Source organism: Triticum aestivum, chromosome 2B (assembly GCF_018294505.1).
Source record: "Triticum aestivum cultivar Chinese Spring chromosome 2B, IWGSC CS RefSeq v2.1, whole genome shotgun sequence".
Classification (NCBI taxonomy): Eukaryota; Viridiplantae; Streptophyta; class Magnoliopsida; order Poales; family Poaceae; genus Triticum; species Triticum aestivum.
Genome location: NC_057798.1, coordinates 184,781,311 through 184,804,278, shown reverse-complemented (window position 1 = coordinate 184,804,278; position 22,968 = coordinate 184,781,311). Strand labels below are relative to the sequence as shown.

Below are 22,968 nucleotides of genomic sequence, written 5' to 3'. Positions count from 1 at the left end.
CAGCACCATCATGTACAAGGCAGTGCACATGACATACGAAGCGTCCCCGAGTCGGCATAGCCAAGGACTCTTTAAGACACAACGAGACCACTGTAAAACCAACCGTGAATAGGCGGACCACTAGACGTCGAACCCCAATTTCATATCATACATCCGTCAGAAAGATATCCTAAGAGCTACTTGAATTCCCACCTATGAAACTCCCGAAATTTTCAGGTTATGCAATCAGGTGTTGGGGATACAGGGGAAGCATAATATCTCACCCAAAACTAACAAATCCTACATCCAGCTGTATCCATCCTTCAACACATAACCAAGAAACCTTCGGAAATCCTCTACCTCAACCTTCGAAAAGCATCCGTTATACAAGTTATGGCGATACTCCCGTACTCCCGCCCCAGTACTGGGTGGCGTCGAGGTTATCTCACCAACGAACTGCATAAAAGAGATTTTCGATGTCGGCGTACTAAACTCAAGTATACCAGAATTGCAACGATAAAATTATGATGACAACACCTCAGAGCTCAACTCCCCGGGACACTTCCACTAAACCCCTGACAGGAGGCACCAAGACAATGTTCTCATCATAAAACCATCGGAACGATTCCAAGATACCCGCGTGATCCTAAAAAAATTTTAGTGAAATTTGAGAAGAGAAGAGTCAAAACTCTACGTCATGATGCCTCACCAGAGCGACGAAGGGACTGGGGAGTAAAAAGAATTCCTAAACTCTCCGATATATATATATAATCCTAAATGACTCAAAACATTTTTCTAGACACAACTCGGCCGCTAAAAACGATCAAGCAGTGGGGCTCCTAAGGTCGGGGAAGGCTCTGATTACCAACTTGTAACACCCTCGATGCGACTATATCTCCCACGTGTCGGGGCACGACTTAGAGGCATAATCGCATTGAAGGCATAAGTCGCAAGTGAGGTAATCTTCACACAACCCATGTAATATAATGAGGGAAAGAGATACATAGTTGGCTTACAATCGCCACTTCACACAATTACAAGAATAAAGCATTACATCAACCAGATACAATCAAGGTCCGACTACGGAACCAAAATAAAAGAAGAACCCCAAATGCGACAAAAGGTCCCCGATCGACCCCAACTGGGCTCCACTACTGATCAACTAAAACGAAACAACACAAAGGGCAAGATCTTCATCGAGCTCCTCCTTGAGCTTGGTTGCGTCATCTGCACGGACTCAACGGCACCTGCAAGCTGGTTTTGGAAGTATCTGTGAGCCACGGGGACTCAGCAATCTCGCACCCGCGAGATCAAGACTATTTAAGCTTATAGGAAGGATGGAGTAATGAGGTGGAGCTGCAGCAAGCGACTAGCATATATGGTGGCTAACATACGCAAATGAGAGCGAGAAGAGAAGGCAAAGCACGGTCGATAAAAGTATGATCAAGAAGTGATCCTATAGCAACCTATGTCAGGCATAACTCCAACAACCATGTTCACTTCCCGGACCCCGCCGGAAAGAGACCATCACGGTTACACACGCGGTTGATGTATTTTAATTAAGGTCAACTTCGGGTTTTCTACAACCGGACGTTAACAAATTCCCATCTGCCCATAACCGCGGGCACGGCTTTCGAAAGTTCAAATCCCTGCAGGGGTGTCCCAACTTAGCCCATGACAAGCTCTCGCGGTCAACGAAGGAATAGACCTCCACCCGAGACATTCCGATCAGACTCGGTATCCCGGTACAACAAGACATTTCGACAGGGTAAAACTAAACCAGCAATACCGCCCGATGCGCCGACATCCTGATAGGAGCTGCACATATCTCGTTCTCAGGGCAACACCGGATGAGCGCTCCGTACAACTAAAACCAACCCTCAAGTTTCCCCGAGGTGGCCCTGCAAAGGACTCTAGTTCGGACCAACACTTAGACAAGCACTGGCCCGGGGGGGTTAAAATAAAGATGACCCTCGGGATGCGCGACTCCCAAGGGAAAAAGGCTAGGTGGCAAATGGTAAAACCAATGTTGGGCATTGCTGGAAAAGCTTTACTTAAGGCGAACTGTCAAGGGGTTCCCATTATAGCCCAACCGCGTAAGGGACGCAAAATCCGGGAACATAACACCGATATGACGGAAACTAGGGCGGCAAGAGTGGAACAAAACACCAGGCATAAGGCCGAGCCTTCCACCCTTTACCAAGTATATATATGCATTAATTAAATAAGATATATTGCGATATCCCAACAAATAAATATCCCAACAAGGAACAACATCTCCATGTTCCAACAAGGAACAAACTTCAATCTTCACCTGCAACTAACAACGCTATAAGAGGGGCTGAGCAAAGCGGTAACATAGCCAATCAACGGTTTGCTAGGACATTGGTGGGTTAGAGGCTGAACATGGCAATTTGGGTGGCTGACAAGCAAGTGGTAGGCATCGTAGCAATGGCATAGCAAAAGAGCGAGCAAACTAGCATAGCAAAGATAGTAGTGATTTCGAGGGTATGATCATCTTGCCTGAAATCCCGCAAGGAAGAAGAATGAGTCCATGAAGAAGACAAACGGACGTAGTCGAACGAATCCTCACAACTCCGGAACGAAACCGAAGCTAACGAGAGAAGCAACCCGGAAAGAAACAAACAACATAGTAAACACACAAGCATAAACAGGTCATGATGCACAAACAAGTATGATACATGTCCGGTTTAATGAGGCATGGCATGGGAAAGTGCACAAACAATCCTACAAATTAAGTGGAGCTCAATATGCAACGAGTTGCATATTGACGAAACACCACAACAAGTTATTTAGTTCGATCTCGTTTATGTACCCAACAATATTAAATGTTGGTTAACATGGCAAGAGGGTGAAGCAAAACAAAACTATACCATCTAAACAATTTAAATGGGGCCGGATATAAAAACAACAAATCCGGTAAATCCCCATATGCCTTAGCAATTTAATGCAACAACAATTTAAACATTTTAATGTTGTTAACATGATGCAGATGACATGCTCAAGTTTTATGCAATTTTAAGAAAAGTTGACAAGAGCAAATTAAGAAGCATTTGTCATCACGGCGGAAAGAAAAGGGTGCCACGGCGGCGAAACAAAAATGGTGCCACGGCAACATATCGTTTCCGGTAGCTCACGGAGATACCGGTGCAAAAGGAGGCGTGCGGATGCGTGCATGGATGGTGGGGTGATCCCGGATTCCGGGTGTCCCACATGATGGTGGCATGGCTTACGGCGAACGTGCAAGGAACAATTCGGACATGGTGCAAACACGGGCATCTAATACAACAAAGCATCTCATCGCGGTCGTCGTCTCGGGGTTATACCTTGAAGCGTGCATTCGGGGCGGAACGCGTTCGTAGTGGAAGTAGTCGTTCACGGAGCGGTCGTCGTCGGAAGTAGAGGAAGTAGTCGTTCACGCGTCCGATGGTAACAGTACTCGGTCGTTTCGAAGAGGTACTTGGGGTCATTCGAACTTGCCGATCTCGTCATCTCGAAGGGGTACTTGACATTCTTAGCGATTCCGAAGACGAGGTAGAGGTACACTTGACGGTTTTCGGCGACGGTAGTGGTACATGTTCTCGTAGATGTTCGGGGTCGTCACCATTCGTAGTCGATGTAGTTGAACTTGACGAAACCCTACGGGGTCGTCACCATTCGTAGTCGATGTAGTTGAACTTGACGAAACCCTCAGCGGCAGTAGTGGTGAATGGTCTTTGCTTCGTAGTCGGACTTGACGAATCCGCGTAGTGGTACTTGTCGGTCTCGGTCAGGGCGTTCCTGGTCTTGAGGAGGTCCCCGAAAGAGAGCTTGGCGGCCACGGGGACATGGAGCTGCGGTCTTGGCGTCGGGCAGGGGATCGAAGGCAAACGAGGGGTGCGTGTAAGAGTGCTGCTGGAGAGGCCGGAGTTGCGGCCGTTGGAGGCGGGGCCGGTCGATGCTGTCCGATCGGGGACGAAGCCGGAGAAGTAGGGGCAGAGCTGGGAAGAAGCGGCTGCAGCAGGAGCTTGGGGTCGGGTTGGCCAAGGCGTGGAGGATGAACCAGGTGGCCTCGGCGAGGAGGCGCAATGACAGGGCCGACGCGGGAGCAGCAGCTCGGACGGCGAGGCGTGGCCATGGAAGGAGCCTGGACGCGAGGGACGCTAGCGGCGGGGCCGCGCGCGAGGTGGCCCTCCCGGTGGTCGCCGACAGCGGCAGGTGGCGATGGGTCACCGGAGCGGGCGATGGCCGGACGGGTCACGGCGGAGATGGCCTGGAGGTTGAGGTCGAACGGAGGGAGGAGGAGGCACGGGCGCTGATGAGGCTGGGGGCGCCGGATCACGGTTTCGGTGGATCGGGGGCCTCTCCCGATTGGGACGAGGATGGAGGGGGCGAGCGAGTGAGGGGATCGGGCACGTCGCGGGATCGAGGAGAGGTGCGTGGGTGCTGGCGGCGCAAGTGAATCGAGAGGAGGGGGTGTTGGGGATCGAGGCTGGCTAGGGTTAGGGCGGGGCGCGGCTGGGCCTAATGGGCCAGGAGGATTGCGAGGAAGCAGGCCGGCCCGGCTGCTGGGCTCTCTCTCCCTCTATTTGCTCTAATAAAAAAACAGAAGAAGAAAAAAAAAGGAAGAAAAGGGAAGAAAAGAAAAAAAAGGTAGAGAAAGAGTTTGGGCACGGGAATAAATTTCCCGGACTCGCAAAAATGCGCATGTTCCAAGAAAAATGGAGTGGGCATTTTTGAACGTTCAAATTCAAACTCATTTGATTTAAAATCAAATGGTTTGAATAGGAAGTGAGGGTTAGGAAGGTCCAAAAATGATCGGATTTTTGGTGGAGCTCCGGAAAATGATGAAATAATTTATGGGCAGAGTTGGAGACCAAGAATTAAGATAATAAAGGCATTGGGAATTATTTTGCAAGTGTGTTATGGTGATTTCCGAAATAAAGAAATATTTAATATAGCTCCCTAAATATCGGGAGGGTTTGTTATAAAGAGAAGTCATCCTTCCCTTGATTTAAATGGACCGAAGATCCATACAATTTATTTAGTTGAGGTTTTAAAAAAAAATTAATGATATGATGGCATGATGACATGATGCAATGCACATGATGCAAGGATGAATGCAACAAATAAAACAAATCACACGACGAAACTCGGAGTAGCTGGAAGTCTTCTGGAGCGTCGGTCTCGGGGCGTTACAACGGGATCGATTGAGTCCTTGACATCGTGGTTCATCCGATGAGATCATCGTGGAACATGTGGGAGCCAACATGGGTATCCAGATCCCGCTGTTGGTTATTGACCGGAGAACATCTCGGTCATGTCTGCATGTCTCCCGAACCCGTAGGGTCTACACACTTAAGGTTTGATGACGCTAGGGTTATAAAGGAAGCTTGTATGTGGTTACCGAATGTTGTTCCGAGTCCTGGATGAGATCCCGGACGTCACGAGGAGTTCCGGAATGGTCCGGAGGTAAAGATTTATATATAGGAAGTCTTGTTTCGGCCATCGGGACAAGTTTCGGGGTCATCGGTATTGTACCGGGACCACCGGAAGGGTCCCGGGGGCCCACCGGGTGGGGCCACCTGCCCCGGGGGGCCACATGGGCTGTAGGGGGTGCGCCTTGGCCTACATGGGCCAAGGGCACCAGCCCCAAGAGGCCCATGCGCCTAGGGAACCCTAGAGGGAAGAGTCCTCAAGGGGGAAGGCACCTCCGAGGTGCCTTGGGGAGGATGGACTCCTCCCCCCCTCTTAACCGCACCCCTTCCTTGGAGGAGGGGGCAAGGCTGCGCCTCCCCCCTCTCCCCTGCCCCTATATATAGTGGAGGGGAGGGAGGGCATCCATACCTGAGCCCTTGGCGCCTCCCTCCCTCCCGTGACACCTCCTCCTCTCCCGTAGGTGCTTGGCGAAGCCCTGCAGGATTGCCACGCTCCTCCATCACCACCATGCCGTTGTGCTGCTGCTGGATGGAGTCTTCCTCAACCTCTCCCTCTCTCCTTGCTGGATCAAGGCGTGGGAGACATCGTCGAGCTGTACGTGTGTTGAACGCGGAGGTGCCGTCCGTTCGGCATTAGGATCATCGGTGATCTGAATCACGACGAGTACGACTCCATCAACCCCGTTCACTTGAACGCTTCCGCTTAGCGATCTACAAGGGTATGTAGATGCACTCTCTTTCTACTCGTTGCTGGTCTCTCCATAGATAGATCTTGGTGATTCGTAGGAAAATTTTTGAATTTCTGCTACGTTCCCCAACAGTGGCATCATGAGCTAGGTCTATTGCGTAGATTCTTTGCACGAGTAGAACACAAAGTAGTTGTGGGCGTCGATATTGTTCAATATGCTTGCCGTTACTAGTCTTATCTTGATTCGGCGGCATCGTGGGATGAAGCGGCCCGGACCAACCTTACACGTACGCTTACGTGAGACCGGTTCCACCGACAAACATGCACTAGTTGCATAAGGTGGCTGGCGGGTGTCTGTCTCTCCCACTTTAGTCGGATCGGATTCGATGAAAAGGGTCCTTATGAAGGGTAAATAGCAATTGGCATATCACGTTGTGGTTCATGCGTAGGTAAGAAACGTTCTTGCTAGAAACCCATAGCAGCCACGTAAAACATGCAAACAACAATTAGAGGACGTCTAACTTGTTTTTGCAGGGTATGCTATGTGATGTGATATGGCCAAAAAGGATGTGATGAATGATATATGTGATGTATGAGATTGATCATGTTCTTGTAATAGGAATCACGACTTGCATGTCGATGAGTATGACAACCGGCAGGAGCCATAGGAGTTGTCTTTATTTATTTGTGACCTGCGTGTCAACTTAAACGTCATGTAATTACTTTACTTTATTGCCATAGTAGTAGAAGTAATAGTTGGCGAGGCAACTTCATGAAGACACGATGATGGAGATCATGATGATGGAGATCATGGTGTCATGCCGGTGACGATGATGATCATGGAGCCCCGAAGATGGAGATCAAAAGGAGCAAAGTGATGATGGCCATATCATGTCACTATTTGATTGCATGTGATGTTTATCATGTTTATACATCTTATTTGCTTAGAACGACGGTAGTAAATAAGATGATCCCTTACAACAATTCCAAGAAGTGTTCTCCCCTAACTGTGCACCGTTGCGACAGTTCGCTGTTTCAAAACATCACGTGATGATCGGGTGTTTTATTCAGACGTTCAAATACAACGGGTGTTGACGAGCCTAGCATGTACAGACATGGCCTCGGAACACACGCGAAACACTTAGGGTTAACTTGACGAGCCTAGCATGTACAGACATGGCCTCGGAACACGGAGACCGAAAGGTCGAGCATGAGTCGTATAGAAGATACGATCAACATGAAGATGTTCACCGATGATGACTAGTCCGTCTCACGTGATGATCGGACACGGCCTAGTTTGACTCGGATCATGTAATCACTTAGATGACTAGAGGGATGTCTATCTGAGTGGGAGTTCATAAGATGAACTTAATTATCCTGAACATAGTCAAAAGGTTTTTGCAAATTATGTCGTAGCTCACTCTATAGTTCTACTATTTAGATATGTTCCTAGAGAAAATATAGTTGAAAGTTGATAGTAGCGATTATGCGGACAGTAGAAAGCTTATGTCCTTAATGCACCGCTCAGTGTGCTGAACCCCAAACGTCGTCTGTGGATGTTGCGAACATCGGACATACACGTTTTGATAACTACGTGATAGTTCAGTTAAACGGTTTAGAGTTGAGGCACCAAAGACATTTTTGAAACGTCGCGAAACATATGAGATGTTTTGAGGGCTGAAATTGGGATTTCAGGCTCGTGCCCATGTCAAGAGGTATAAGACCTCCGATGACTTTCTTAACCTGCAAACTAAGGAGAAAAGCTCAATTGTTGAGCTTGTGCTCAGATTGTCTGAGTACAACAATCATTTGAATCGAGTGGGAGTTGATCTTCCAGATAAGACAGTGATGGTTCTCCAAAGTCATTGCCACCAAGCTGTTAGAGCTTCGTGATGAACTATAACATATCAGGGATAGATATGATGATCCTTGAGGTATTCGCGTTGTTTGACATCGCGAAAGTAGAAATCAAGAAGGAGCATCAATTGTTGATGGTTGGTGAAACCACTAGTTTCAAGAAGGGCAAGGGCAAGAAGGGATACTTCATGAAACGGCAAATCAGCTGCTGCTCTAGTGAAGAAACCCAAGGTAAAACCCAAACCCGAGACTAAGTGCTTCTGTAATAAGGGGAACAACCACTAGAGCAGAATTACCCTAGATACTTGGTAGATAAGAAGGCTGGCAAGGTCGATAGAAGTATATTGGATATACATTGTGTTAATGTGTACTTTGCTAGTACTCCTAGTAGCACCAGGGTATTAGATACCGGTTCGGTTGCTAAGTGTTAGTAACTCGAAATAAAAGCTACGGAATAAAACGGAGACTAGCTAAAGGTGAGCTGACGATACGTGTTGGAAGTGTTTCCAAGTTTGATGTGATCTAACATCGCACGCTCCCTCTACCATCAAGATTAGTATTAAACCTGAATAAGTGCTCTTGCACCTAAATGAATGGTTTATTAAATATCGATCGTAGTGATACACATGTTCATGCCAAAAGATAGTAATTATAGTACCACCTACTTGTGGCACTGCCACGTAAGTCATATCGGTGTAAAACGCATGAAGAAGCTCCATATTGATGGATCTTTGGGCTCACTCATTTTTTGAAAAGTTTGAGACATGCGAACCATGTCTATTGGTGTATATGCATGAAGAAACTCCATGCAAATGGACCGTTTTGACTCACTTGATTTTGAATCACTTGGGACATGCAAATCATACCACATGGGCAAGATGACTGATAAGCCTCGTTTTCAGTAAGATGGAACAAGATAGCAACTTGTTGGAAGTAACACATTTTGATGTGTGCAGTCCAATGAGTGCTGAGGCATGCAGTGAATATCGTTATGTTCTTACTTCACAGATGATTCGAGTAGATGTTGAGTACATTTACTTGATGAATCATGAGTCTGAATTATTGAAAGGTTCAAGTAATTTCAGTGTGAAGTTGAAAGATCGTCGTGACAAGAGGATAAAAGATCTATGATATGATCATAGAGATGAATATCTGAATTACGAGTTTGGCACAGAATTAAGACATTGTGGAAATAGTTTCACAACTAATACAGCCTGGAACACCATAGTGTGATGGTGTGTCCAAACGTCATAGTTGCACCCTATTGGATATGGTGCATACCATGATGTCTCTTATCGAGTTACCACTATCGTTCATGGGTTAGGCATTAGAGACAACCACATTCACTTTAAATAGGGCACCACATAATTTCGTTGAGACGACACCGTATGAACTATGGTTTGGAGAAACCTAAGTTGCCGTTTCTTGAAAGTTTGGGGCTGCGACGCTTATGTGAAAAGGTTTCAGGTTGATAAGCTCGAACCCAAAGCAGATAAAATGCATCTTCATAGGACACCCAAAAACAGTTGGGTATACCTCCTAATTCAGATCCGAAAGCAATAGGGATTGTTTCTTGAATCGGGTCCTTTTTCGAGGAAAGGTTTCTCTCGAAAAGTTGAGTGGGAGGATGGTGGAGACTTGATGAGGTTATTGAACCGTCACTTCAACAAGTGTGTGGCAGGGCACAGGAAGTTGTTCCTGTGGCACGTACACCAACTGAAGTGGAAGCTTATGATAGTGATCATGAAACTTCGGATCGAGTCACTACCAAACCTCGTGGGATGACAAGGATGCGTACTACTTCAGAGTGGTACGTAATCCTGTCTTGGAAGTCATGTTGCTAGACAACAATGAACCTACGAGCTATGGAGAAGCGATGGTGGGCCCGGATTCCGATAAATGGCTCAAGGCCATAAAACCCGAGAGAGGATCTATGTATGAAAACAAAGTGTAGACTTTGGAAGAACTACTTGATGGTCGTAAGGCTGTTAGGTACATATGGATTTTGAAAGGAAGACAGACAATGATGGTAAGTGTCACCATTGAGAAAGCTCGACTTGTCGTTAAGATGTTTTTCGACAAGTTCAAGGAGTTGACTACGATGAGACTTTCTCACTCGTAGCGATGCTAAGAGTCTGTTGGAATTATATTAGCAATTACTGCATTATTTATGAAATCTTGCAGATAGGATGTCAAGACATTGTTTCCTCGACGATTCTTGAGGAAAGGTTGTATGTGATACAACCGGAAGGTTTTGTCTATCCTGAAATATGCTAATAAGTATGCAAAGCTCCAGCAATCCTTCTGAGGACTGGAGTGAGCATCTCGGAGTTGGAATGTATGCTTTGATGATGATCAAAGATTTTGGGTGTATACAAAGTTTATGAGAAACTTGTATTTCCAAAGAAGTGAGTGGGAGCACTATAGAATTTCTGATAAGTATATGTTGTTGACATATTGTTGATCAGAAATGATGTAGAATTTCTGGAAAGCATATAGGGTTATTTGAAAGGTGTTTTTCAATGGAAAGCCTGGATTAAGCTACTTGAACATTGAGCATCAAGATCTATAAGGATAGATCAAAACGCTTAATGGTACTTTCAAATGAGCACATACCTTGACATGATCTTGAAGGTGTTCAAGATGGATCAGTCAAAGAAGGAGTTCTTGCCTGAGTTGTAAGGTATGAAGTTAAGACTTAAAGCTCGACCACGGCAGAATAGAGAGAAAGGACGAAGGTCGTCCCCTATGCTTAAGACGTAGGCTCTACAGTATGCTATGCTGTGTACCGCACCTGAAGTGTGCCTTGCCATGAGTCAGTCAAGGGGTACAAGAGTGATCCAAGAATGGATCACGGGACAGCGGTCAAAGTTATCCTTAGTAACTAGTGGACTAAGGAATTTTCTCAATTATGGAGGTGGTAAAAGAGTTCGTCGTAAAGGGTTACGTTGATGCAAGCTTAACACCTATCCGGATAGCTCTGAGTAGAGATACCGGATACGTATAATGGAGCAACAATTTAGAATAGCTCCAAGTAGAACAGTTATTTGGAATAGCTCCAAATAGAACGTGGTAGCTGCATCTAGGAGATGACATAGAGATTTGTAAAGCACACACGGATCTGAAAGGTTCAGACCCGTTGACTATAACCTCTCTCACAAGCATAACCTGATCAAACCCAGAACTCATCGAGTGTTAATCACATGGTAAATGTGAACTAGATTATTGACTCTAGTAAACTCTTTGGGTGTTAGTCATATGGGGATGTGACCTTGAGTGTTAATCACATATCGATGTGAACTAGATTATTGACTCTAGTGCAAGTGGGAGACTATTGGAAATATGCCCTAGAGGCAATAATAAATTGATTATTATTATATTTCCTTGTTCATGATAATCGTTTATTATCCATGCTAGAATTGTATTGATAGGAAACTCAGATACATGTGTGGATACATAGACAACACCATGTCCCTAGTAAGCCTCTAGTTGACTAGCTCGTTAATCAATAGATGGTTACGGTTTCCTGACCATGGACATTGGATGTCGTTGATAACGGGATCACATCATTAGGAGAATGATGTGATGGACAAGACCCAATCCTAAGCCTAGCACAAGATCATGTAGTTCGTATGCTAAAGCTTTTCTAATGTCAAGTATCTTTTCCTTAGACCATGAGATTGTGCAACTCCCGGATACCGTAGGAGTGCTTTGGGTGTGCCAAACGTCACAACGTAACTGGGTGGCTATAAAGGTACACTACGGGTATATCTGAAAGTGTCTGTTGGGTTGGCACGAATCGAGATTGGGATTTTGTCACTTCGTGTAAACGGAGAGGTATCTCTGGGCCCACTCGGTAGGACATCATCATAATGTGCACAATGTGACCAAGGGGTTGATCACGGGATGATGTGTTACGGAACGAGTAAAGAGACTTGCCGGTAACGAGATTGAACAAGGTATCGGTATACCGACGATCGAATCTCGGGCAAGTACCATACCGCTAGACAAAGGGAATTGTATACGGGATCGATTGAGTCCTTGACATCGTGGTTCATCCGATGAGATCATCGTGGAACATGTGGGAGACAACATGGGTATCCAGATCCCGCTGTTGGTTATTGACCGGAGAACATCTCGGTCATGTCTGCATGTCTCCCGAACCCGTAGGGTCTACACACTTAAGGTTCGATGACGCTAGGGTTATAAAGGAAGCTTGTATCTGGTTACCGAATGTTGTTCGGAGTCCCGGATGAGATCCCGGACGTCACGAGGAGTTCCGGAATGGTCCGGAGGTAAAGATTTATATATAGGAAGTCCTGTTTCGGCCATCGGGACAAGTTTCGGGGTCATCGGTATTGTACCGGGACCACCGGAAGGGTCCCGGGGGCCCACCGGGTGGGGCCACCTGCCCCGGGGGGCCACATGGGCTGTAGGGGGTGCGCCTTGGCCTACATGGACCAAGGGCACCAGCCCCAAGAGGCCCATGCGCCTAGGGAACCCTAGAGGGAAGAGTCCTCAAGGGGGAAGGCACCTCCGAGGTGCCTTGGGGAGGATGGACTCCTCCCCCCTCTTAGCCGCACCCCTTCCTTGGAGGAGGGGGCAAGGCTGCGCCTCCCCCCTCTCCCCTGCCCCTATATATAGTGGAGGGGAGGGAGGGCATCCATACCCGAGCCCTTGGCGCCTCCCTCCCTCCCGTGACACCTCCTCCTCTCCCGTAGGTGCTTGGCGAAGCCCTGCAGGATTGCCACGCTCCTCCATCACCACCACGCCGTTGTGCTGCTGCTGGATGGAGTCTTCCTCAACCTCTCCCTCTCTCCTTGCTGGATCAAGGCGTGGGAGACATCGTCGAGCTGTACGTGTGTTGAACGCGGAGGTGCCGTCCGTTCGGCATTAGGATCATCGGTGATCTGAATCACGACGAGTACGACTCCATCAACCCCGTTCACTTGAACGCTTCCGCTTAGCGATCTACAAGGGTATGTAGATGCACTCTCTTTCTACTCGTTGCTGGTCTCTCCATAGATAGATCTTGGTGATTCGTAGGAAAAATTTTGAATTTCTGCTACGTTCCCCAACAAAACCGACTTTGTGGAGGCTTTTACTCCAAGTTTCGACCCCAAGGCTCAACATATAAAAAGAAGGGCAGGGCTAGCACCAAAGAGACATCAAGAAACACGAAGCCGTGTGCCGGCAACCCCGTCCCCTCTAGTTTATCCTCCGTCATAGTTTTCGTAGTGCTTAGGCGAAGCCCTGCGGATATTGTACTTCACCAACACCGTCACCATGCCGTCGTGCTGCCGGAACTCATCTACTACTTCGCCCGTCTTGCTGGATCGAGAAGGCGAGGACGCCATCGAGTTGAACGTGTGCAGAACTCGGAGGTGCCGTGCGTTCGGTACTTGGATCGGTTGGATCGTGAAGACGTACGACTACATCAACCGCGTTGATAAACGCTTCCGCTTAGCGATCTTCAAGGGTATGAATATACACTCCCCCTCTCGTTGCTATACATCACCATGATCTTGCGTGTGCGTAGCAAATACCCGAGTTGAGAGATAGGAAATCTCCAACAAGTTCTATAGCTAAAATATGGAGGAGAATCGCTCAACTAGTGAGCCTGTGTTCAGATTGTCTAGGTACTACAATCGCTTGAATCAAGTGGGAATTAATCTTCCAGATAAGATAGTGATTGACAGAATTCTCTAGTCACCATCACTAAGTTACTAGAACTTCGTGATGAACTGTAGTATGCAAGGGATGACGAAAATGATTCCCGAGCTCTTCGTGATGTTGAAATCGACGAAGGTAGAAATCAAGAAAGAGCATCAAGTGTTGATGATTGACAAGACCACTAGTTTCAAGAAAAGGGCAAAGGGAAAGAAAGGGAAACTTCAAGAAGAACAACAAGCAAGTTGCTGCTCAAGTGAAGAAGCCCAAGTCTGGACCTAAGCCTAAGACTAAGTGATTCTACTACAAAGGGACTGGTCACTGGAAGTGGAACTACCCCAAGTATTTGGCGGATAAGAAGGATGGCAAAGTGAACATAGGTATATTTGATATACAGGTTATTGATGTGTACCTTACTAGTGTTTATAGTAACCCCTGGGTATTTGATACTTGTTTGGTTGCTAAGATTAGTAACTCGAAACAGGAGTTACAGAATAAACAAAGACTAGTTGAAGGGGAAGTGACGATGAGTGTTGGAAGTAGTTCCAAGATTGATATGATCATCATCGCACACCCCCTATACTTTCGGGATTAGTGTTAAACCTAAATAAATGTTATTTGGCGTTTGCGTTGAGCATGAATATGATTTGATCATGTTTATTGCAATACAGTTATTCATTTAAAGTCAGAGAATAATTGTTGTTCTGTTTACATGAATAAAACCTTCAATGGTCATACACCCAATGAAAATAGTTTGTTGGATCTCGATCTAGTGATACACATATTCATAATATTGATGCCAAAAGATGCAAAGTTAATAATGATAGTGCAACTTATTTGTGGCACTGCCGTTTGGGTCATATCGGTGTAAAGTGCATGAAGAAACTCCATGCTGATGGGTTTTTGGAATCACTTGATTATGAATCATTTGATGCTTGCGAACCGTGCCTTTTGGGCAAGATGACTAAAAACTCCGTTCTCCGAAACAATGGAACGAGCTACTGACTTGTTGAAAATAATACATACCGATGTATGCGATCCAATGAGTATTGATGCTCGTGGCAAGTATCATTATTTTCTGACATTCACAGATGATTTGAGCAGATATGTGTATATCTACTTGATGAAACATAAATCTGAAATAGTTGAAAAGTTCAAAGAATTTTAGAGTGAAGTGGAGAATCATCGTAACAAGAAAATAAAGTTTCTACGATCTGATTGTGGAGGAAAATATTTGAGTTACGAGTTTGGCCTTCATATAAAACAATGTGGAATAGTTTCACAGCTCACGCCACCGGGAACACCACAACGTTATGGTGTGTCCGAACGTCGTAACCACACTTTATTGGATACAGTGTGATCTATGATGTATCTTACCGATTACCACTATTGTTTTTGGGGTCATGCATTAGAGACAACTGCATTCACGTTTAATAGGGGTCAAGCAAAGAAAAGCATTATGCTAGATCAATTTAAGTTGCAAATCTATGTTTTACGGGCCGGAAGGAGCTGCGCCAGATCAGAACCCGCAGAAGCCGACCCGTAAAAAAAGTATATTCCATGGATATGCTTTTTTACGGGTCCATTACGCGGGATCTGCATCTGTGCCAGCCCGCGCCGGCCCGCAAAAGCGGTTTTGCGCGAACTGCAAACACGTTTTGCGGGCCGGCGAGATGCGGGGTCTGCTAGAGTTGCTCTGAGAAGGAAATTGAGCGCGTCGTGTCCCTGACAAATGGGCCAGGGAAGGATAAGGGCTTGCATTTTGCCCGTCCGCATGCTGTCCGTTTCGTCATAAATGTAGCCCAAATTTAAATAAAAAATGCGTCAATAGGAACAACAAACGGATGTTTACCTGTTTGCTCCCGCATATTGAGCCGCAGTTTTTATGTGGGTTTAACCTCAAACAAATGCGGCCAGACCATCCGGAACCGTCTCGTGGCAAACAACACGGGTCGAAATCAAACGCGTGCAAAGGGCAAGGGTAGGCACCACGAAACCAATACGTGAACTCCCACCGATCCGACGGCCCGCACCGCCACCTCTCAATCAGACGGCCTGTACCAGCTAACCTAAAGCACAACAACACCCATAGACTTCAACCCCGGACCCACACGTCCATTCCCAACCTGTCAGCGACCTACCCACATAGAGCCAAAGGTAGCCACACGGCACCGCTTGCATAATTAACCAATAATATCTCGCCCTTAAGAGAAAACGATTTTGGAAAACCAGAAAAAGATGCTCTCCGCATCAGCCAAGCCCACCACGCCTCTCCGCTCCCCCGCTCCTCTCAAAGGAAGCACACCCCCCTGGGATGCCGCCACGTCAGCGATCCGCGCCGCGCGATCCGAGCGCCCCCATTGGTCGCCCATATAAGCCCCGCCCGCCGTCCCTGCGCCGAGTCCACAGCGCGACGCGTGAGCCGCCCCCTTCTTCCTCCAATGGCGAGGTAAACACCCCTCCCCCGTATAAATCACTGTATTTCAAATAGCCTCCCCAACCAAAACACCCCCGATTTTTTTATTTATTTGATTTCGGGAAGAGGAGGGGCGAGAGATAGAGAGATGGACGAGGCGTGGGAGAGGGCGGTGGAGGCGGCGCTCCACACCGCCGGCGAGGGGAGCTCGTCGCCGGCGAGGAGCCTGACCCTCGACGGCGCCGTCAAGTGCATGCACGGGCGCTTGCCGGCGCCGGAGATACTGGAGCGCCACCAGAGCCTGGAGCATCTCTCGATCGCAGGCGTCGGGGTCGCGTCGCTCGCGGGGTTCCCCCGGCTGCGGAACCTCACGCGCCTGACGCTCTCCGACAACCGCATCGCCGGCGGGCTCGAGCACCTCGTCGAGGCGGGGCTCGGTTCGCTGCGCGACCTCGACCTCAGCAACAATCGCATCCAAGATGTGGACGACCTCGCGCCGCTCGCCCGCCTCCGCCTCGTCTCACTCGACCTCTACGAGTGCCCCGTCACGCGGGTCAAGGACTACAGATCCAGGGTGTTCGGGTTGATCCGGACTCTCAAGTACCTCGACAAGATGGACGCCGACGAGAACGAGCGCCCGGAGTCGGACGACGACGACGACGATGGGGACGGCGAAGGTGATGGCGAGGAAGAAGATGATGATGAGGACGACGATGACGAGGATCCTGGAAGCGGCGAGGTGGCAAACGGGGGCGTCTCCCACTCGCGAGGTAGCGTGGCACCGCGCCCAGTGGAGGTGAATGGGGTGATCGATGTGGATGAGGATGAGAGCGAGGCCGACGAGGTCGTGCCCAATGGGGGAGCCGAGCACCACCACAGGGCCAACGGGTTCAGGGTTGCAGCGGTTGGGGTAGCCCCTGATGAGGATGATGAAGACGTGGAGGATGACGACGACGATGCAGACGAAGAGTATGAGGAGGATGATTTGGGAGAGGAGATAGATGAGGAGGGTGATGAAGATGACACTGTTGTTGAGGTACTTGACGTGCCCAGTAGTGATGATGAGGAGGATGGCATCGATGAGGATGATGATGATGAGGAGGAGGTTGAGGATGATGATGGTGAGGAGGCTGAGCCAGAGAGTAGTGGGAGGGTTGCTACGGCGGTGGGGGGCGTTGGAGAAGAGATCGATGGACATGAGCAAGGTGAAGGTGATGATGAGGATGAGAATGGTGAGATCGGAGAGGAAGACGAGGAAAGATTGGAGGATAGTAGGGTTTATGAGGAGGACAACGATGATGACGATGCTGATGATGAGGTATAAAACAATTTCCTGCTAGCCTTTGAAGTGTTTTACCTTATTGCAATTTCTGCATGTTCAGTTTGTGGGTGATTGTTCTAGTCATATTGTTTAGCAAGATAACTATTGACTACCACCCTACTATATTGCAGGTATATTTCAACTGTGGCTAGTTTTTCAGTTACGATATTTACCAGTTCATGCATTAGTTATGTGTGCTTGTTAAGTTTGCTGATTTGTGGGCAATGCATAGTTTTGGGGCTACCAAAGTAGAGTACTTCATATGTCAGATCCCCACTCGTAATCTTGTTTCTTTTTGTGGTAGGTTAGGTGAACACCTTGTGTATAAAATATATTGTGGAAAAGTTATTTTAACGAAATTTGCTCAAATGGATATTTAAGGCAATCATGCTCCCAAGATATTGCTTGAACATTTTTGTTAACATATTATGTGATGTGAAAGCTCTGTGCCCTCAAAATGACCAGGAGTGTGTCAAAATGATTATGACAGATCTTGTAGTTTTAGAAGCTTGGGGATTCTGATTTCTTCATCTTTCTGGAAGTAGATTTAGTTCCTGATGTTGTTGACCTAAGACTTTACATATCCGAATGTTAAAATTAGTGACTGTCTAGCTTGTGCTTCTAATATATTTGTTACAATTTGGGAATAATCGAAGATTTGGGATTTTGGATACATCAGTTAAGCATGTCTTTCCCTATGTTCCTAGGACCTAATATCATATCCATCTACATGTACATCATATCTGGCTTAGTTCTTGACATTTTAGTGCTTCTAGTACATCATGTATTTATTTGTGGGCTTAAACAGATGTATCACCTGATGCATGTTTAGTAAGATGGAATTCTCCTCATATTTGTTTCTTCTACAATTTTTCCTTCAAAATTAGCTTCAATAATGGCCATTATCTTGTTTATTAGGTGGTATATTTTCTGTTATTTTATTAGTATTAATCATGTACTCTTTTGCAAGGTTATATGCTAATTTGTTTCTTTTACTACTCAAGTCATGTTATGCTGTTATCTTCAGGTTTATATCTCAACATATTGTTTATTTGTTTTGTTCTGGTTATACTGTCGATTTAGTTACGATTAACTGATTTTGTCTGCTAGAAGATTAGTTACCTTTAGCATGTCATGAACTTAAGCATTGTTTAAGCCTGTTGGTTTTTCATTTGCTCAGGATGAAGACACAGAATATCTTGTTCAACCAATTGTGACGCCCCAAGCCGTGGCTGTTGGAAGTCCAGGGGACTTTGATATTGCTGACCCTGATGATGTTGATGAAGACAGAGACGAGGTTGATGATGATGACGATGAGGGTGGTGCAGACCAGCCGTCGTCCTCGCAGGGTACCAAGCGGAAGAGGGATGATGACCCATCAGGCAGCGGCAGCGACGATGAGGATGATGATAATGAAGACCCGAGGCCGTTCAAGCACCAGTGACCATTGTACATGGATCATCCCCTTCCTCACCCCTTCTTCTCAGGTAGAAAGAAGTAATCAGGAGCAGCAGCAGCAGCAGCAGCAAAACAGAAATGGTGGGTTTCCCCCTGTTTTCCTTAGCCGTTTTTCTTGTAAAGACTTTGGTTTGGGGAGGGCTTCACCCTCCTTTTTAAACAGCAGATTTTAGGAGGGAAAATGGAGTTGTAGTCAGTGAACCAGCTTCCCTCTTTGCCTGCACCCTTGCTGAGTTTTCCCTCCATAATTTGAAATGGTAGTTACAACACCCCAGGGGGTTTCCCTCCATCCTTTGAAATTCCTGTTACAATTGCCAGTATAGGCTGCACATTGTCAGGTTTCCCTCCAAGAGAAAGCCCGGGAAATGGCCCCCTTTGAAATGCCCCTAGTAGCCGTTGCCTGCATTTGAAAAATTTATACTTTGCCCTGGTTGAACTGTCTGTCTGTGCTGTGTGCTTCTTACTGATGATGACTGGCCGCCGGCTCTGCCCTGCCGGCGGTTCTGCGCGGGCGCTACCTGCTTTGAGATAGGTGAAATGGCTGTGGTTGCAGCGATGGCTCCCTCCCTCCTATAGCAAATGGGCTTTGGAGTTATTTAGCAATTTTTGGCTACCGAGGCTTCGCCTTGCGCTGCTGTGTCTCTGGTTCACGGTGGTGTGCTCCGTGCCGGTCTACCAACGAGGCCCGAGCTGCGTCCCTCTGCCAGGTGGGTCCCCTTCCGTGGCTAGCTTTCGCCTCGCGGAGCCTTGATTTTTCGTTGAGAAGAGTAAAAGGGGGAGGCCGCGGTGGGTGGGTGGGTGAGGATGCGATGCGATGGCGGAGTACAGCTGCTCCCTTTCGCTTTTCTTTTTGGCAAGTTGCGCCGCGCAGCGCGAGTGGTGGGTGGGGTAACGCGACCGGTGGCGGCGCGAGCCGTGATGGCCTGGCGCGCCGTGGCGTGAGGCGCGGGATGAGCGCGCTGCCTGTCGGTGGAGCGGCTCGAGGAGGAGAGAAAAGATCCCAGCGGATTTGGGTGGATGCCATCCTTGGATGCTTCCCGTTTCTAGGGCGACCCTGCTGCTTTCTTTGGCCGATGGGGGATATTACGCCCCTGCCCCTGCCCCTGCCCTGAGCTCTCTGGCCCATCCGTATTGAATATCCGGCTCCCCGAGTTTGACGCGTCTCTGCGCTGCGCTGAAATTAAAACGGAGGGGGAAGAACGACACGCCTCCCTCTGCGTTTGCCGGGTCCACGCTGCGTGCTGGTCCCGCATGTCAGTCGCTCACGGTGCGTTTTGCTGCTTCGCGTTTCGCTTCGGAGATCTATATGCGCCGCCGCCGAACGGTGCTGGATTAGGTTAACTAGGGTGCATATTTTCTTCTCGCTGGAGTAATCAGCGGGCCCGTCTGGACTGAAAGCTGTACGCGAGTGGACGGATCAGGTTCAAGGTAGCTGGAAATTCCATATGTAGAAAATATATTAATGGTTGGTTAATGGTTATTATTGGGAGTAATTAACTTGGGCCAGCAGCATGCCTTGCCCCGCGCGCTCTGCGCCGCGGTGGACTCGGTCCATACCACGTTGTGCCGCTGCGTCTTGTGGCCCACCGTGTTTCTAGGCTCTTCTGACTGTGTGGTCCGTGTCTACAGATCCCTGCGCGCAACGGCCGCGATGAGGAAGGAGGGGACAGCCAGGACAGGCAGGCGACCACGCGATGCCCGTGAGCCGTGTGGTCGTTCGTGGTGGGGAGCTGCAGGATCGGACGGCACTGGATGGAAAGCGGTTGCGTGCGCTTGTGCTGCGGCGTGGAGCGGGCCCTCGGCTCACCAAGTTGCGGGCGGGTGCCATTTTGCGTATGTGGACCGGGCCTAGAGGCTGCAGCGCGTTGGGGACTTGGGAAGTCAAAGTAGTTTGGCCGGGTCAGGCATGCGGGGGGCCATGGGGCCACCGTCAGTGAAGTGGGAGAGGAGAGAGCAACGGAAAACGACCCGATGCTGGGCGGGCGACAGTTCCATCTAAAAAAAAGAAAGAAAGAAATATTTGCAGTTCACCGAGAGCAATATATGCTCCGTTTGTTAGATTCAGAGAAGTTAACATTCGACATGCTCATACCAAAGTCGCTCTATAATCAAAGTTACTCAGAAAAAAAAATCGCTCTATATGAAGGCCAAAAGGTTGCACCCTCATGTATCCCCTAGCCAAAATAAAGCTAGTGATTGTCTTGCTAGTTTTGCTAGGCAAAGAACTATGATGTGGCTAGGTTCGGGCCCTCCCAGGGTCCTAGAATTGGTGCAAGACTAGCGAACCTCGCGCGGCGGCACGTCGCGCCCGTCTATTATACATCCTGGTTTATTTTGTGCATTCACTTCATTTGTAATATGTTAATTAGAGAGCAATCTTGGGTCGCAGCAATCGCACAGGGTAACTAAAGAGCGATTTTTTTTTCAGATTCTAAATCTTTGGTTGCTACGCTCCATTGAGCAGCTATCTTTTGTGCTGATAGGGTGGACCCAAGACTTACTGTCAGTCGCTTCTTCTTTCTCGTGTCTGATCTCTCTTCTTTGTGGCACGCTTTCGGCAGGTCCCTCACTTGTGGCGTCTAACACATAGAGCATCTAAGACAGTACGACGGTAGTGCGAGGCGTCTTTGCTACATTTCTCATAGGTTCGCCTGTTGAATGCCGATGATCGAGCACCGGAAAACCTATTACTACGCATCGCCCCCTCCGATGATCAACTTATAAATCAGAAAGATACATACCTATAACAATTACACATGTCAAAATTCATAAAAGAATTGGGTCAAGCACAAGTTTTCACCAGACCTCATCTACTTCTCTCTCGCGAACTTTCCCACAAGTCCCCCACTCGTCCCATGTAGCACGTAGAGCATCTAGAGTAGTACCGCGATAGCACAAGACGTGCTAGGTGCAGTGAGCACTCACCTCACGGACTGACACCTTTTCGGCAATGCTTCCAGATTCGCCTATGAGCACCGAAAAACTTATTACTATGCACCGTTCTGATTCGGTTTGTCTTGTGTTGCTGAGAGCTGCTCAGACGTTCAAATGATCTAAAAATTGGAGCGAATCTTCCTCCTAAACATCTTGTACACTCTACATCTTTCTAGTTATGTATACGTAATTATGAAGACACCACTATGAAGATATTTTGTATGCCATATACTATACAGATCTATACCAATATATTTAAGGATACACATATACAAATACACAATTAAAGCACTGTCACCATATAATCCAAGTAAACATGGATTTTCCCGTTTCTTATTTTCTCGCATTAAGTGAGTTCGGTTTAATATGTTTTAAGATGTATGTTTAAAAAACAAATTTTATTACAAAAACAATTTGAATTGCCCACAATATGATATCTATGATCGTGATTTGGCAAAATACATACAAATAAGTATTGAAGTTTAGTATAAATAGCTATAACAATCTCACATAATAAAGTTCAGAAAATAATCGAGTCAGGCACAAGTCTTTTTAATGCTGACTGTAAATAAATTTCAGATTTCAAGGGGCGATGAACTTCTTCACCAGGTCTCATCTACTTCTCCCTTGCGCGCTTTCCCGCACGCGCCTCCCACTTGTGCCATCTAGCGCGTAAAGCATCTAGGGCGGTACCTACCGATGCAGCGAGCAGTCACCTCACGGACTAGTACTTTTTCGGCACTGCTCGTAGATTCGCCTCCTGAACACCGACGATCGAGCGGCGAGCGGTGCTGGTGAACTTCGCCCATCGTACACCGAGTTCGATCTATAAAAATAATCGCAGACTCCCTTCTCTTTCTCCATCCCCACAACATGCCTCATTCTTCTCCCTAATTTTCACCTTTTTTCTTCCTCCGGTGACAAAAGATCGAGAGGAGGCCCCCAATGGAGGACGTGAGCTCAGAGTTGATCCTAGTTCTCATAGCTGGGCTGCTAGCAGCATTGCTTGGCTTCTCTATGCTTCTGTGTGCAATGATCCTAGATGATCGCCATGACGCTGCTGCCCGAGCGATGGCTCTCCGAGGCACTGGTGGCCCTGCCAATGAAGGGAAATATGCTTGGTAGTGCTCTATCTGAGCTACGTAGGAGATATTATATTGCTCTCCTTCATTTTTTGGCCTTTCGCTACTGGAGGCAGATATGCTTG

The 22,968-nt window shown here is 47.6% G+C and overlaps 1 protein-coding gene across 2 annotated transcripts; it reads left to right on the top strand.

Annotated features, from left to right (window-relative positions):
• Positions 1 to 16,064: 16,064 nt before the first annotated feature.
• Positions 16,065 to 20,754, top strand: LOC123044250 (acidic leucine-rich nuclear phosphoprotein 32-related protein 1). Of its 2 annotated transcripts, XR_006419903.1 has the most exons (3): positions 16,065 to 17,366; positions 18,550 to 18,908; positions 20,457 to 20,754. XR_006419903.1 is itself a non-coding variant. In XM_044466941.1 (2 exons), exons 1-2 carry the CDS (start codon positions 16,197 to 16,199, stop codon positions 18,811 to 18,813), a joined length of 1,434 nt encoding a protein of 477 aa, XP_044322876.1. In that variant the 5' UTR covers positions 16,065 to 16,196; the 3' UTR covers positions 18,814 to 19,096. The 2 variants fall into 2 exon arrangements, 1 of the variants encoding a protein (XP_044322876.1); XM_044466941.1 differs by lacking the exon at positions 20,457 to 20,754 and having other exon boundaries at positions 18,550 to 19,096.
• Positions 20,755 to 22,968: the final 2,214 nt, after the last annotated feature.